Below are 16,824 nucleotides of genomic sequence, written 5' to 3' on the forward strand. Positions count from 1 at the left end.
ATTGAAGGCCACCCTATCACTGTTGTTCAACCCAAAGCTTGAGATCCGGTTTGTAACAAAAATCTAGTGTTTTTTCTCAGAGACAACAAAAATGGGGTAGGCGGAATTGTTTGGACCATTGCCCTAAACCAGTGGTGGTTAACCTTTTGACTTCTGTGGACCCCCACTTAATAATTACTAGAATCCGGGGACCCCCAAGGAGTCAAGTCATTACTAGAAGCCAGGGATGCAGGCTTGAGCAATTTCGATGATTGAAAGCTCAAAACAATATACAAAAACAGAAATCAGCATTTTAGCAAACGAATGCACAAATATAAAAATTATGAAATATTTTCTTCACAAATTTTAATCAGAAAATTGTGGATTTTCTAAATTCCACCGAGTCCACCCATCGTCTATACTATATTCTGTTAGACCGATTTGTGTGAAGAGTACTAATGTATCAGAGGACACCAATTACATTTTTAGCCTTCAGTTTCAAATTGCTTCATATTTACAGAATATTTCAAAATGTTACATTTTACACGTTGCTTCTTTATTTATATAAACTCCTCTAATATTATTTAATTTTGTAAACTGTCGCCGAATCCCCCGCCCCCAACCCCCACACCCCGGGTAGGCCTTGTTGGCTGCCACGGGTCCTCGGACCACATGTTAAGAACCACTGCACTAAACTAATGGGAATTCCCTGGAGCATGCCATTACATGTATTTAGGCTCCCAGAAGGGAGCCCAACTATATTTAAATAATGTCTTCCCCCAAAAGAAGCAGCACAGGCTGAGTTGCTAGATCTGCTGTCTATGAACCAAAGAAGCCCAGTCGTGTTCTTGCCTTATTGGGTTTCATTGGTGCTGTACAGCTGAATGCCTAGGCCCCAGCTTCTCCACATCCGAGCTTATGCCCCCCATCTCTTCTTCTTCTGGAAGTTCCACCCCTGCTCCTTTCATGTAGAAGTGTGGTGCTTCAGGGCAGATGAAGACTGCCTGGCTCCTACAGTGTAGTAGGGTGCATGGGTGTTTGGCAGTCTGGTGTTCCGGTGCCTGTCCTTATGTGTAGTGTGGTCTTTACATGTTATTTATTGCATTGGTCTTCAGGTGTGAGTCAGTGCTCCACTGTAGCTTTAGATGCATGCCCGAAGATGTGTGCAGTTTAAGTGTGTAAGATTCTTATTATTAAAAACTTGGACACAGTCCCATCAATTTGGAGCTGGAAGCAAATCCTAAACTCCACAAACCACTCCTTAATTTGGTTAGCATTTAACAAATCCTCTGTGGTTAGTCACTTTTAATTGTTTATCTCCCTACTACAGCTGACGTTGCCATGGCTCATGGAGTGAATGAATGGGTGAGGGGATACTTGTCTGCTCCTTTGATGGGCTGTCGCGCATCACTTCTAGTGCCTTCAAAGCTCCTCGAGAGGTGATCTTCCTCTGCTACTGGGGCTGTCCTTCCTCAACGCTACCTTCATATCAGCCCCTGGTTCCCTATGGAAGGAGCGCTGATGGTCCAGTTGCACTTAGGTGATCTCTGAACCGCACACCTCCCCTGCTTCTTTCTTTTCTCCATTTTGTACCCGCTGCTGCTAAGAATCCCCGGTCTTGTTCCGCGGGGCCAGTCGTGTTTGCAACAGAATGGGTAACCAATTCATGGGAGACCATATCATGCCTGGGTAGTACCCACCTCCTATTTTTCCACTGTGAGGTTCTAGTCTCCTGGGGAGATGGCAGGAGGCACTGAAGTGGAGACTTCGGTGCTGTCTCAAATGACAGGCTCCTTTGTGCTACTGTTTTAGTTGGTCTTCAAGCAGGTGTCGTACCGTCACGTCTGTTTGTGTAGTCTACAGGGTTTGGAGTACTTTTTATTAGTTTTAGTTTGCGCATGCAGAAATCTTTAAGGGAAGCTTTACTAAGTGCAAGCTAGGATGCCTTTGGACCAAGGTCAAGCGTCTGTGACCTCCACAGATGATGTTACCATCTGTGGTGGCTGCTTTTCCCAGTGGTTTCATGCCTTTGGTTTTTAACCCTCAAGGTGGGGTAATACATTTCTTTGCGGGGGTGGGGGAAGATATGTCAGTGGTTTAATATATTACAGAATTGTTTTCCCACGGAATGGAAGCCTTTAAACATGCTCCCTTCGGTGTGCTGGGTGTAGCTCTGTGTGGCCAATGAAAGCTTGTCTATGGGTTCTGCAGCATCGAGCCATGCTGAGCATGCATCCATTAGTTTTATACTCTGGTAGCCCCTGAGACCGGATCCACAAAGGTCTTCCTGACACGTGACCTTTGACTCTTGACATTCATGGAAACGTAAGCGCAACTGTAATTGATTGCTCAGATGTTTCCTTCACATATGCGCCCATAAAAATGAAGCATACGGACTGTTGTGTCGGAGTATACATTTCTCGTTTTATTTAGTGCCACGCTATGGCCATAAAATGCATTTCTGGATGGAAGCTGGGCTGCTGCACGCCAGGGTCTAGGTAAATATTCATGGAATGTGCTTTCAGGAGTAAGCACTGTGGGATTCAGAACTCCTGAATACTACATGGTAACTGGTAGTTGCCATTGGTTTTCGCGTTTGAACTTAATTTTTGCTGGTGGATACCGGTGCTCTTTTTTGGGGACTAGAACTTCTTTTTGATCATCAGACTGACTCCGAGCAAGAGAGAGGTAGAAACGGAAATGTGCATTTGCAATGTAATAGTTCTCGCATTTGTGGTAAAGGGACACTGTCTTTTATGTGTGTTTTGGTTTGTAATGTAGGGGGTGTACGAACAGAGACACAGCACTGCCTATAGAACTAAGAATGAGGAATTGCCACTGGGAACAGAGGCACAGCTGCAGCACTGCCTAGAGGACTTAAAATGTAGGAAATTCCAACTGGACCAGAGTAGAAGCTAGGAGCACTGTCTGGAAGGCTTGGAATGAGGAATTACCAATGGAACCAGAGTAGCAGCTAGCAGTTCTGCCTAGAGGATTAAGAATGAAGAATTATTACTGGGACAAGAGACGCAGCTGCAGCACTGCCTAGAGGACTAAGAATGGGAAATTACCACTGGGACCTAAGAAGAAGCTGCAGCACTGTGTAGAGGAATTAGAATGAGGAATTACCATTGGTAACAGATAGACAGCTGCCACATTTGTGTCCAGAAAAAGAACAAGATTTACTGCCCTGTTTACAAAAACAGAGCAACAGAGCTCCGAACAAGTGAAACCTAATTAATGCTAAAACCAAAAGATTGGGTGAAAGGGTGCTGGCCAGTAGTCACATTTCTAACATTCTAACTTTGTGTTTGCTCAACTGGATCTTCAGAGACCAGACACTGTAGATCATAAGTGAAAGCTAAGGTGCGAAGAGGAGAACACCAGCTGAAATGGTGGATGGTAGGGGAAAGCAGTAACACTGGTCCGCTGCTCACATTTGCAGCATTTCCAGAGCACGAGGCAGGCAATCAAAAAAAAATAGTGCACAAAATGAACTGAGATGGACAGAAGCTAAATGGGTCCTTTTTTTTTGTTACATATCTTTATTTGATTTTACAACAGACAGACAATACAACAGATATTACAGCCCCCCCCCCCCCCCCCCCGGTCGACAAGTCAGAAGAGGAAAAGTAAACCAAAGGCATAAAAGAAAGAAATAAGAAACAAGGAAAATAATAGGGAAAAGAAAAAGATCAGGAATGAACTAATGAATTAGCAGAAAATCATTCAGAGATAGATGAGCATTAGATTACAGAGATATTTTGGTGGCAGTTAAAACATTACAACCAAATTACTACTGCATATGTCACTGAGATTGAGACGATTCTATTAAGTGTGACCAGATTTTTAGTCCTTTTATCCGACGCTTCCTGCCTTTGCAAAATGGGTCCTGGTACAAGGCCAATCGCTATGGGAGGGAACGACGGACCAAAAAAAGGGGCAAAGGGGCACGATTTACCATTCAAAAGTAAAGAATTTGGTAAGGCATCCGGAACAACCAATGACTAGCAATGGGCTGGCTTGAAGCCCATGTACTGAATCCACCATGCCTCTCAGAGCATGCTCCCTGCAAGTCTGGACGTAAAAAGGATATGACCATAATAGGGAAACCTTGACTAAGGGAGAAAGCAGGAATGAAAGAATCTTTAATTGTGAGATGGAGCTAGAAAGTGTAGGATGGTAGAAGAAAGGCACGAGGTGAAATCTGGCAGTTTTTATACTTTGCAGCACCAGTGGCACTTATATAACAAGCATTGAAAATGCAATAGGTCTCGCAATAGAAAAGTTTAAGATTTTGGTGTGGTAAATGTAAATATTTTTTAATTTTTGTTTATGTTTTACAAATTATAAAAGTATTAATTTTGTTATTTGAAATGCCAATAGCTATACATTTAGCAAATGTTACATCTATGGCATTAGTAAAGGTACATGTTTAGTTTTCCCCTGTCTTACATGTATTGATCTGACAAATCACAATCTTTTAAAAATGTTATAAATAATACGTTTGCAATGCAATAGGGCTCGCATTAGTAAAGTTAGGGGTATTAGTATTGTAAATGACAAATTTTTTATTTATGTTTTTGTTTTGAAAATAACGAAATTAATAACTTTGTCATTTACAATGCCAATAGTGTTAACTTTTGCAAACGTGACACCTATAGCATTTGTAATGCAATATGTGTTGTATTTACATGACTTAGATGTATTAATATTAAAAATAACAATGGGTTGTATTTTTTCCAATATTTAATACTTAAATAAAAGTTATTGTCATTTCTAATTGCAATAGCTTAAACTTTTGCAAATAACTTTTTGGAAGATTATGTTTAGTGTATTTTATTGTGATGAAAATACAAGAACAGAAGTGAAATATTAACATTTTTTTGTGACATTTGTAATAAAGTTTGAAACATTGAGAGAACATATTTGAATCAGTTGTTGTTGAATGGTTGCACAGATTGATGCTGTGGTGGCTCTGAATGATGTTGTGGCGGCGACGAGTGATGCTGTGGCGTTCAGTGATGCTGTGGTAGCGCATAGTGGGTGAGGGATGGAGTGTGGGCGAGGGATGCAGTGTGGGGCGGGGGAGGGAAGGAGTGTGGGGCAGGGGAGGGATGGAGTGTGGGGCGGGGGAGGGATGGGGTGTGGGGCGGGGGAGGGATGGAGTGTGGGGCGGAGGAGGGATGGGGTGTGGGGCGGGGGAGGGATGGAGTGTGGGGCGGGGGAGGGATGGAGTGTGGGGCGGGGAGGGATGGATGGAGTCGGGGGATGGATGGATGGAGTGGGGGGATGGATGGATGGAGTGGGGGTATGGATGGATGGAGTGGGGGGATGGATGGATGGAGTGGGGGGATGGATGGATGGATGGAGTGAGATGGATGGATGGAGTGGGATGGATGGATGGATGGAGTGGGGTGGATGGATGGATGGGGTGGGATGGATGGATGGATGGATGGAGTGGGGGGATGGATGGATGGAGTGGGGGGATGGATGGATGGAGTGAGATGGATGGATGGAGTGGGGGGATGGATGGATGGAGTGGGGGGATGGATGGATGGATGGATTGGGGGGATGGATGGATGGATGGAGTGGGGTGGATAGATGGATGGATAGAGTGGGATGGATGGATGGGTGGAGTGGGATGGATGGATGGAGTGGGATGGATGGATGGATGGATGGATGGAGTGGGATGGATGATGGATGGTTGGAGTGGGGGGATGGATGGATGGATGGAGTGGGGGGGTGGATGGATGGATGGAGTGGGGGGGGTGGATGGATGGATGGAGTGGGGGATGGATGGATGGAGTGGGATGGATAGATGGAGTGGGGGGATGGATGGATGGAGTGGGGGGATGGATGGATGGATGGATGGATAGAGTGGGGGGATGGATGGATAGAGTGGATTGGGGGGATGGATGGATGGAGTGGGGGGATGGATGGATGGATGGATGGATAGAGTGGGGGGATGGATGGATAGAGTGGGGGGATGGATGGATGGAGTGGGGGGATGGATGGATGATGGATGGAGTGGGGGGTGGATGGATGGAGTGGGATGGATGGGTGGAGTGGGATGGATGGAGTGGGGGGGTGGATGAAATGGGGGGGATGGATGGAGTGGGGGGGATGGATGGATGGATGGATGGAGTGGGGGAGCCGAAGGCAAGAAAAAAACGAGTGCAATCAGGGGAGCAGAAGGCAAGAAAATGAGTGCCTTCAGAGGAGCAGAAGGCACGAAAAACGAGTACAATCAGAGGAGAAGAAGGCACAAAAAATAGAAGAAATGGAGAAGCATGGGGAGTGGGCAGGAAAGAGATGGGGGTGAGAGGATAAAGAGTTGGATAGAAGGACCAGGAGAAAAGGATGGAAGGTGGTGAAAGGAGGGTGGATGAGATAAGGGCGAGGATGTAGGTGGAAGAGACAGACTCAAAAGAGATGGGAGTGGAAAGAGACTATAGAGGAAAAGGAGGCTGGAGAGGAGAGGAGCAAGAAAGAGATCAGGGGGGAGGGGGCAGGGAGGCCAGAGGAGCTGTGAAGCATCCAGACTGTCCTGAAGAAAATAAGGTGCGAGGTCGAGGTGAGGCCAGAAAGAGATGAGAAGGGCGGATGGAGAGGGGAGAGAGGAGGTGAACATATGGCGGTGGGAACGGAAACATGCTAGAAATGACGAGCAGGGAGAGAATAAAACAGATGTGGGGAAGAGAAGGGGTTTACGCAGGAAGAGGGGAAGTAGGACGCTGCAAGGCGAGGAAAGAACATCGTAAGATGAGAAAGAGGGGTGGGGAGAACAGAAGGAGATGAGGACGGATAAGCATAGGGAGAGAAAATAAAGAAAATGAGGCAAGAGTGGAGAAGATAACGAGATACAGAAGAGACGATGGCGGAGGGGACGAAAACAATGAGATAAGGATGAGAGGATGGGAAGGAGGCTGGAGAAGTGAAGGGCATGGAGGGCGGGAGAAGGGTGAGGGAGCGAGCATAGGAAGGAGGAGGGAAAAAGATTCTGAGGGAATAGTGGAGGGGAGAAGAGAAAGGAGAAGCAGAGGGAAGAGAGACAAGAATGAAATGTGGATGCGTAAGAAGGGTAGGAAAGAAAGAGTGACGGGTGAGGACTCTAGGGTGGAATATTGTAAGAAATGGGAGGCAAAGAGAAGTGATGTGAAGAAAATGGATGAGAGAACATTATAAAAGAGAGTGCTGCTCTAGAGGGTACACGAGGAGAGTGAGGACAGGGCATGCAAAGAATGCACCTGAAGATGCTTACAGATGGTGAGAGGGAGCAAAGGGAGGGCTGGGGAAATAATGATGTGGAAGAAGTGAGGCGTAGCCAGAGATTGGGGGCGGGGGGGGGGGGTAGAGGAGTAGGTGCAATGGAATGGTGAGGGGAAGTGGCATAGCGGAAGGAGTGAAGGAGCACGAGAGACTGCGCAGAGAGGTCAAGAGAGTGACGTGTGTGGTGGTGTGCATCAGGAGGCACTGGGACAAAGGCAGTCAGAGAACAAGTGAAAAGAGACAGGCCACGTGGAGTAAGAGACAGCAAAGTGGAGAGGGTGGTCACAGGATTAGAAGCAGCCCAGGTAGAAATGTGGGGAAAGAAGTGAGCCGCGGAAGGACTGCATGGTGCACGCGGGAAGGAGGGGAGGAACAAGGGAGGGGAAGGACACCTTCGGGTAATGTTTGCGCTATATAAAAGCGCATTAAATAAATAAGTAAATGAAGTCCGCTTTAGGAATTGTAAAATTCCTGGAGTCCAGTTTGTTTTGCTCTCTGCCGTCAAGTATTTTCAGTAGAGCAAGGAGTACGATTACAAACATGAACATTACGAACCTCCTGGAAAGTAAAGATACTTGCTTTGGCTGCAATAAATGTGCTGGTTTGTAGAGAGGATTCCTGTAAACAACAAGCTCTTGGCATTGCTGTGATTAGGGGGGGGCGGAGAAATGCGGCTCGGGAGCAAATGGGGGGAGGGGGCAGGGAGGCCAGAGGAGCTGTGAAGCATCCAGACTGTCCTGAAGAAAATAAGGTGCGAGGTGAGGCCAGAAAGAGATGAGAAGGGCGGATGGAGAGGGGGGAGAGGAGGTGAACATATGGCGGTGGGGACGGAAACATGCTAGAAATGACGAGCAGGGAGAGAATACAAGCCTTTCACCGTAACACGGCTGGCAGGGGAGGGGGCGGAGAGGGGAGAGGTGCGACACGGCAGTAGGAGGAGGAGGGGGGAGGAGAGTAGGGGAGGCACGGCCTAGCGGCAGGCAGGCAGGGGAGGAGAGGAGGAGGGGGGAGGAGAGTAGGGGAGGCACGGCCTAGCGGCCGTGCAATCAAGTAGTGAGGGGGCGGAGCTGGGGGAGGCTGTGAGAGAGAGTAGGCAAGGCAGGCGGCTGGGGGCATGTGCACGCGCTTTTAAGCTCAATGCACATGCGCATTGAGCTTAAAAGTCACGGGCACTGCAAGGAATCGCCACGATTCCTTGCAAGTTAGATAAAGTCTGGATGAGCCCCTATAGTCTCGCTTGCTCGATGCGCATGCGCATCGACAGGCGAGACCTAAAAATAACTTTGGGACCCTACGCTTTTTATTGTTGTTTTTTTGGTCTTTTTTTTTTTATAAACGTTTCAGCGTTTTAATGACATTCAAGTTGTTGGACCATGGCATCAGCCGGTAACTTTTGCACTTGCATACCAGTTAACCATGCCCTTATCCAAAAGTTCAGAAGCTTATATATTCTTTAGCTTGACACGCAGCTCAGTAAAATCAATACACCATTTTTTCAGCACATGAATTGTCCGTTTGACTTTATGAGCAAGAATGAAACAGTTTGTTTCTGCTTGTGTTGCAAACTATTTTGGGCTAGCACGTTTATGCGGTGTTGCAGTCTCCTATGTAAATTTCAGTCCCACATTTACTAGTATAGAGTTGCCACCTCTTTCTGACTATGCACACATAACAAAGAGACCTAGGTGCCCTAATCGATTGGGCAACAGTTTGATTTAACATGTTGAAAATTTTGATTCCAGATCTTAGCAGAATAAAAAAAAAGAGTAACTCAGTGTCCGCTTAGTTGCATCTGATAAATGGCCATTGCATATGCTGCAAAGCACTATACATGAGGGATTTACTGTAAGTAGTTCAGATGAAGGCTGACGGAGGGGTGTACCTTTCATCTTCCAGTGCAGAGTAGCTGACCATGTTGGGGCTTTTGGAAGGCTTTTGGGGAGAGTATGTAGCCTCAGGGCTAGAGCGGTCGACGTGGAAGCTGGGGAAGCGGGTTCGAGTCTTGGCAATGACGCTCAACATCCTGTGATTCTAGGCAAATCATTTAATCTCCCCGTGCCTAACAAAAATGAATGTGTCCTTGTGTTACGAAACTGGTGCTGTGTAAGGCTCTCTGATACCCGATATCATCGGGTCTAGTTCGCGCTATATAAAATAAAAAACCCTAAAAAAGGTATTTTGTTGGAAAAGTACTCTATCTTGCTCCTTATTTTAAAGTTCTTACGTCGTTGTGATCTTCCTGTCCTAAGGTGAGCGTGAGTATATATCTATAGTTCGGAATGTGGTCTGGCAGGATCTCCTATACTGTTCTGTCCACTTAAAGTATTCACATGTACTTAATATACCTTGAAAAAGCCCCAAACTTACCAGCTACTAGTTTCGTGTGATTCAAGCTCAAAAAAGCAGAACTACAAGCTGTAGCTTCAGTATCATGTCAATGAGTAAATCCATAAAAGCAACTTTTGCTATTTGAAGACCTGCTTACCAAATACTTGCAAACTTACTTGTATGACAGCTTGTTTTCCATACTTACACTAATTGTAAAATGTTCACATTATTGGGGAGGGGATTAAACCTGTACTTAATGTAGACATACCCTATAACTATCACAACAAGAAATACCTGGGGGTCAAAAACATAAGTCAAACAGAATGGATCACAACACCGATACTACACAAATAACACCCGTGAGGACATTGTGCATGTTAAAGAATGCCGGCCAAATCAAGGCTCAAGAGCATATGGAGAAAATAGTTCCCATCAGAAGCCACACTGTACCGCCCTCTTTCTCATCATTTGGGTTCTCCTTACCCAGGAGACGAAACGGCTGGTCTGATGTTACCGTAACCGTTAAATGTGACAAGTGGGAGGTATATATTGTGCAAAGATTAAAGAGGCTCCTGAATAAAGCAGTGTATAGTGGTAGTGGTGAAAAGTGAAAAGTTGTCGTAAAATTAGGTGAATTGGGTAGAGAAACAAAATTTATTAGTATCTCCCAATCCCTAAGGTTAAAAAGCAAGTGCAAGTGCGGGTTTGAAATAATAACCGTACTTAATAGTGGTCAACATGTTTCTGCATATAAATAGAACCAAGTTTCCAATGCATTTGTCAGGACCTTGATGGAAAACACTACTGCTTAAAATAAATAATGAAAAAATATCACCTGAAAGTCCCAGGTGTGTACTTAACCGTATACCATAAATGATGGTTGAGAGGCTTCTGGCCCCCCCAGACAGTACAGACGACTGCCCGGAGACACCGACGGTAAGAGCGGTGCTCCTTAAACCTGAGCTGCAGCCAGGTGGGGTGAAGCCTCTCAACCATCATTTATGGTATACGGTTTTTATATGCAGAAACATGTTGACCACTATTAAGTACGGTTATTATTTCAAACCCGCACTTGCACTTGCTTTTTAACCTTAGGGATTGGGCGATACTAATAAATTTTGTTTCTCTACCCAATTCACCTAATTTTACGACAACTTTTCACTTTTCACCACTACCACTATACACTGCTTTATTCAGGAGCCTCTTTAATCTTTGCACAATATATACCTCCCACTTGTCACATTTAACGGTTACGGTAACATCAGACCAGCCGTTTCGTCTCCTGGGTAAGGAGAACCCAAATGATGAGAAAGAGGGCGGTACAGTGTGGCTTCTGATGGGAACTATTTTCTCCATATGCTCTTGAGCCTTGATTTGGCCGGCATTCTTTAACATGCACAATGTCCTCACGGGTGTTATTTGTGTAGTATCGGTGTTGTGATCCATTCTGTTTGACTTATGTTTTTGACCCCCAGGTATTTCTTGTTGTGATAGTAATATGTTTTGGGGCATGTACCTGGTTGGTCGATAAACCTGCCCTGGAACCCTCCTCCAAGTATTTGTTGTGTATGACATACCCTATAAACCTGATACAAAACTGATTTTGCAGTGACAGAGAACCAAAATCCCCATTCTCATTATCATAGAGGTTTGTGAATAGTTGTCCAGGCTTACAGGCCATCATCTTTTGTGACGTTCACCAAAGATAATGGCTGTATTTTTGCAGTCATCTGTACCTCCACGTGTTAGTCCTTATTCCGCAAGCCTGATGTATAATTACTAAACATGTGTCTGTGTTGTCATATGAGCGCTGTCCATCCTTTAACTAAGGGCCACCCAGGGCCTTTGTCATTAAGAATAGTGATGTTAGTGCATGTACTTGATGCTGATAAGCTACGGCAACCCATGCTTGACCAAGGAAAAAACAGATGGTCAAACTGAGGAAAGTGGGTGTGCTCAATCCAGTCTAATCAATAGTATGCACAGATGAGGATCAATTAGATGGGTAAATGAAGCGGAACTGTATTAACTGTCTTATTGAAAGCTCCTCGTATGGGCAATTTTGCATCTCATTAACTTTACGTATTGCATTTCTGTGACAAAGCGACTGTTTGTTATGTACTGCAATCTGCCTTTAACTGATCTGAGCCAATGACTTCAAAAGTTTTCTTATTGTAAACTTTCCTTTTGCTTGTATAGGTTTTATTATAGGAACGTAGTAAATGGGTGATCAAGATGGTTCGTGGCCTCACCACATTCCTGAAAGTTACATGTCTGCTGTGTTCCAGCCATTCTTATGGCAGTGATGATGCCTCCACATTAATTTTATGAACCACACACACATTCAGTACTAGTCTCCCCCATTGTGTGCATCACTCTGTGATGTCACTGCCACAAAATACACCTCTGGATTGGCCTGGACCGCGCCAAGCGCCAGACCCCCTGGCCCCCGCGAGCACCACGACACCAGATGCCGGTACGACGCCGACCACCTCCACGCACTCCACACCGACCGCTAGCTTCCAGGCCACCCCAAAGCACACCCACGGACCATTCACCTGCCGAAACTGCAGCTTCACCAGCAAGCTTACACCAGCACATCCTGCCCCCGCCAACAAGACAGGCAACAGCCACCTCAGACCGTGAGGAGGAATCGCCATCGTCCACAGAAATACCCTCAGAATCTCAACCAACATCGAGGACACCGCTGAACACCTGCTCTTCCAGATCCACATCGATCCCAACACCACCCTCAGAGGAACACTCGTGTACAGACCACCCGGATCTCAGGCACAGTTCATCGACTCCATCAGATGCCGTCATCTTGCACACCCTATCCTCCACAGATTACATCCTCCTCGGAGAACTCAACATCCACCTCGAGAACACCAACGACCGCAACTCCACCACACTACTGGACAATCTCGCCAACCTCTGCCTCAAACAACTCATCACAACACCCACCCACTCCGCCGGACACACGCTTGACCCAATTTTCTCCACAAGCAGCCACGTCTGTCAGCCACACCACCAAACTCCACTGGACCGACCACCACTGCGTCCATTTCTCCTTCACGAAAACCACTGTACACCACCACCAGCAAAGAATCCCCCACAGCAGCTGGAACAAGGTCACCGGAGACCAGCTAACCACCACCCAAAGTTTTACATACACATTTTTTTTTCTTTTTTCTTAATAAAAATACATTGCATTGACAACAAATTATATAAAAAATTTTAAAAATTGGTACAAATGAGGTAATGGCGAATTCTTCTTTGAGAAGAATTCGCCATTACCTCATTTGTACCATTTTTTAACATTTTTTATATAATTTGTTGTCAATTCAATGTATTTTTATTATGAAAACATTTTTTGTATGTAAAACTTTTTATTCATATGTACATGATAACCATTAAAATATTAGGATTTTTTTTTTTAAAAAGATACCATTCTGCAGTTCCATGTCATTTTCAGTTGTCTGGGTCTCAACACATTGTATATCTAGGTTGCTTGCCTGGGTGTGTTAGAGAAGAAATGGTGCCACCAGCAAACACCGGACAACCAGGCAGCCCTCAAGAACGCCAGCCGCAGACACCACCAACTCATCCGAATGGGCAAAAGGACTTTCTTCAAGGAACGTTTCGACAACCGCGCTCACAACAGCAAAGAGCTCTTCAACATCGTGAAAGAACCCGCCAACCCCAGCTCCACCATCCCGCCATCATAAGACCTCTGCGACTCTCTAGCAACCTTCTTCCACCGCAAGATCTCAGACATCCACAACGGCTTTGACTCCCAGACCTCTCCAACAGCCACCGACACCCCAGACCCACTGGCCCCTGTCACACCGGATGCCTGACCTCCTGGAACCACATAAACGACAAAGACCCCATCAAGACCATGAACACCATCCACTCCGGCTCACCATCAGACCCCTGCCCCCACCACATCTTCAACAAAGCAAGCTCCATCATCGCACCCCAACTTTGTAAGATCTTCAACAGCTCATTCGAGACGCCACCTTCCCAGAAAGTTGGAAATACGCAGAGATCAACGCCCTGCTCAAGAAACCCAAGGCAGACCCAAAGGACCTCAAGAACTTCCAGCTCATCTCCCTGCTCCCGTTCCAGGTGAAAGTTATCGAGAACATAGTCAACAGACAACTGACCCAATCCCATGAAGAAAACAACTCCTTGGACTCGTTCCAATCGAGATTCCGCAGCAACCACCGCACCGAAACTGCCCTCATCGCCGCCACCGACTACATCAGGGCCCTGCTGGACAACGGCAAAACCACAGCCCTCATCCTCCTGGACCTCTCGGTCGCCTTCGACACAATCTGCCACCACACCCTTTTCACATGCCTCTACAACGCAGGGATCCGTGACAAAGCCCTAGACTGGATCACTTCCTTCCTCACCGACAGAACCCAGAGAGTCTGCCTCCCTCCATTCCTATCCGAAGTCACCAAGATCACCTGCGGCTTACCCCAAGGATCATCCTTCAGCCCGACCCTATTCAACGTCTACATGACACCGCTTGCCAACATAGTCTGATCGCAAGACCTTAACATAGTTTTATACGCCAATGACACCCAGCTGATCCTCTTCCTCACCAAGGACCCCGCCAACGCCAAAACCAACTTTCACGAAGGGATGAAGGCAGTCGCCGAGTGGCTGAAGAGCAGCCACCTGAAATTGAACTCTGACCAGCCAGAGGTCCTCATTCTCGGCTCCACCCGCCCGCCTGGGACGACTCATTGGTGGCCGACCTGGGAACTGCACCGACACTCACCGACCACGCATGCCAACACATACAGAACGCCTCCGCACGCCTCCTCCTTGACATCCACAGCCACATCACCACCCACCTGAGGGACCTGCACTGGCTCCCCGTCAACAAAAGGAACACCTTCAAGCTCCTCACCGACGCTCACCAGGCACTCCACAACACTGGACCAGCATACCTCAACAGCTGACTCGACTTCTATACCCCGACCCGCCAGCTCTGCTCCGCCAACCTCTCCATCTCCACCGTCTTGCGCATCCGCAAAGCGACCGCCGGCCAACACATGGAACCCCCTTCCCCACCTACCTACGACAGACCCAGGACCTGCTGACCTTCAGGAGACTCCTCAAGACCTGGCTGTTTGATCAGTAGCTGCTCCCCCACCCCCCTCAGCGCCTTGAGACCCTCATGGGGGAGTAGCGCGCTTTACAAGTGATTGATTAAATTAGTGATTGTTATGTAGTGTATGATACCAAAAACAAAATGTCAAATCAAGTAGCCTAAGCTCGAAAGTTTACAACCCTTGACTCCTAGAACCGATTGAGCCCAAAAATGGTTGCTGCTATGAGAATCTGGGAGCCCAACGAGCTAATGTCTGAAAAGGTATCATCCAATTCAGAGATGCCACTATATGAGGTTACCCATGTCCATCCATCCCCCTTAAAGTGTAATTTTGAGAATTTGCATTTCCATGGACCGAGCATTTAGAGCCCACTGGTTCAAGCATCTTCTTATCATGACCAACTTTCCACCCTTCCCACTAGGGGCTTGATTACTTTTTACTTGTCTCCTTCGTATATCTGCTGCGGAACAGACTTTGCACGCCTCTTTTTAATTGTCTTTCTGTTCTTCTTGCCAGTGTCCAGAACCAGGTGGACGAGGTCATCGATGTCATGCAAGAGAACATCACCAAGGTGATCGAGCGAGGAGAGCGGCTTGATGAACTGCAGGACAAATCTGGTGAGGGATGAGATATATCTGCTTCCTTGATGACATAAGCTGAGCCTTTATCATCTCAGGGTTTTGATGGTGGTGTCCTAATTTTCAAAGACTCTTTCAAGTGGTTCTATATTTAAAAATACTTGAGGGATGCTTCTTCATGGTATAAAGTGCCAGTGTCCAGAACCAGGTGGACGAGGTCATCGATGTCATGCAAGAGAACATCACCAAGGTGATCGAGCGAGGAGAGCGGCTTGATGAACTGCAGGACAAATCTGGTGAGGGATGAGATATATCTTCTTCCTTGATGACATAAGCTGAGCCTTTATCATCTCAGGGTTTTGATGGTGGTGTCCTAATTTTCAAAGACTCTTTCAAGTGGTTCTATATTTAAAAATACTTGAGGGATGCTTCTTCATGGTATAAAGTGCCATTTTATTTGTAGTGTAAATTAGGCAAGTGATTTCTCTGTCGTGACATCGCTAGAGGGATCTAGGAGAGCAAACAGTATGCAAAATACATAGTGAATCTGTGACTATTTATTGAATTAATTTTCAATTTAAAGAATGACCAACTCTAAACGACAGTGTTAATATTGGTTAGATGAGCCGTAGGAGGAGGAGGAGGAGGAGGAGGAGGAGGAGGAGGTGGGTGGTGTGGGGTGTGGGGTGTGTGTGTGTGTCCTCCTTTCCTTCCTGGTCTAGGGCAGGGTGGTTAATTGAATATGTGGGGATGAAGAAAGAGGAAGAGTCAGTGTGGGGGCTAGTTCATTTCCCTTTTTCAAAAAAAAAATATGATTAAAAAGAACTGGCTCACACTGTTGAAGCCTGGTGTTTATGTTGTGGGAAACCAATTGATTTTTTTAATGAAAACCCTCACCCTTCAACCTAGTTGGTGGCGTGCTTCATCATCAGGGGCCGAGTGCACCTCTGGTGTGCTGCAACACCTGAATTACAGCCTAGCAGGTGTTTTTTGTTTGGTGCAGTGAAAGTAGTGTTAAAACTGTCTATAGTGTCCCTTTCATTATTGTGGGGTAATTTTAATGGTGGGCCTTATGACAGGGTTAAAAATAGAAAAGGGCAGATGTGTGTAGAGTTTACTATTATGACTCCAATATACTGGGTATAGGTCTACATGTTTCAGCCGTTCTCTAGAGTATGCTGGCTTTCTTCAGGACATGTAGAGTGATGTGTGCAAGAAAACAGTGTGGTTGAGATGTACCTGGCAAAAATGAAGGAAAGTGTCGCACTTGCTAAGGTGCGATTGAGGAGGAAAATTGTATCCTCCTGGATCTGCTGTAAAACTATGGTGAATTCACCATGTACAGCATGAATCCCGCAAGGGGCAGGACATGTAGGCACACGTTCGTCAAGGTTCTCAGCTCTCTGCTACTACCTGTTGCGGCCTCGAGTCGGGATTGTGTTGGTTAATTGAATAGCCAGGTCTTCAGCTTCTTGTGGAATTGAAGAACCTGACTCTCTGATGTGAAGTGGGAGGTTGTTCCCACTGTTAGGTGT

The 16,824-nt window shown here is 46.3% G+C and overlaps 1 protein-coding gene across 3 annotated transcripts in view; it reads left to right on the forward strand.

Moving 5' to 3' along the window:
• The window catches only part of VAMP4 (vesicle associated membrane protein 4), a 210,968-nt gene that overhangs the window by 102,902 nt on the left and 91,242 nt on the right, over positions 1-16,824 (forward strand). For 2 of the 3 annotated variants that reach the window (XM_078641097.1, XM_078641101.1), the window contains exon 5: positions 15,485-15,585. In XM_078641097.1, the coding sequence (XP_078497223.1) occupies positions 15,485-15,585 (101 nt within the window). Of the gene's footprint in view, positions 1-15,227; positions 15,329-15,484; positions 15,586-16,824 lie in introns of all 3 variants that reach the window. The other variant, XM_078641103.1, reaches the window with a different exon arrangement.

Source organism: Lissotriton helveticus, chromosome 1_1 (assembly GCF_964261635.1).
Source record: "Lissotriton helveticus chromosome 1_1, aLisHel1.1, whole genome shotgun sequence".
NCBI lineage: Eukaryota > Metazoa > Chordata > Amphibia > Caudata > Salamandridae > Lissotriton > Lissotriton helveticus.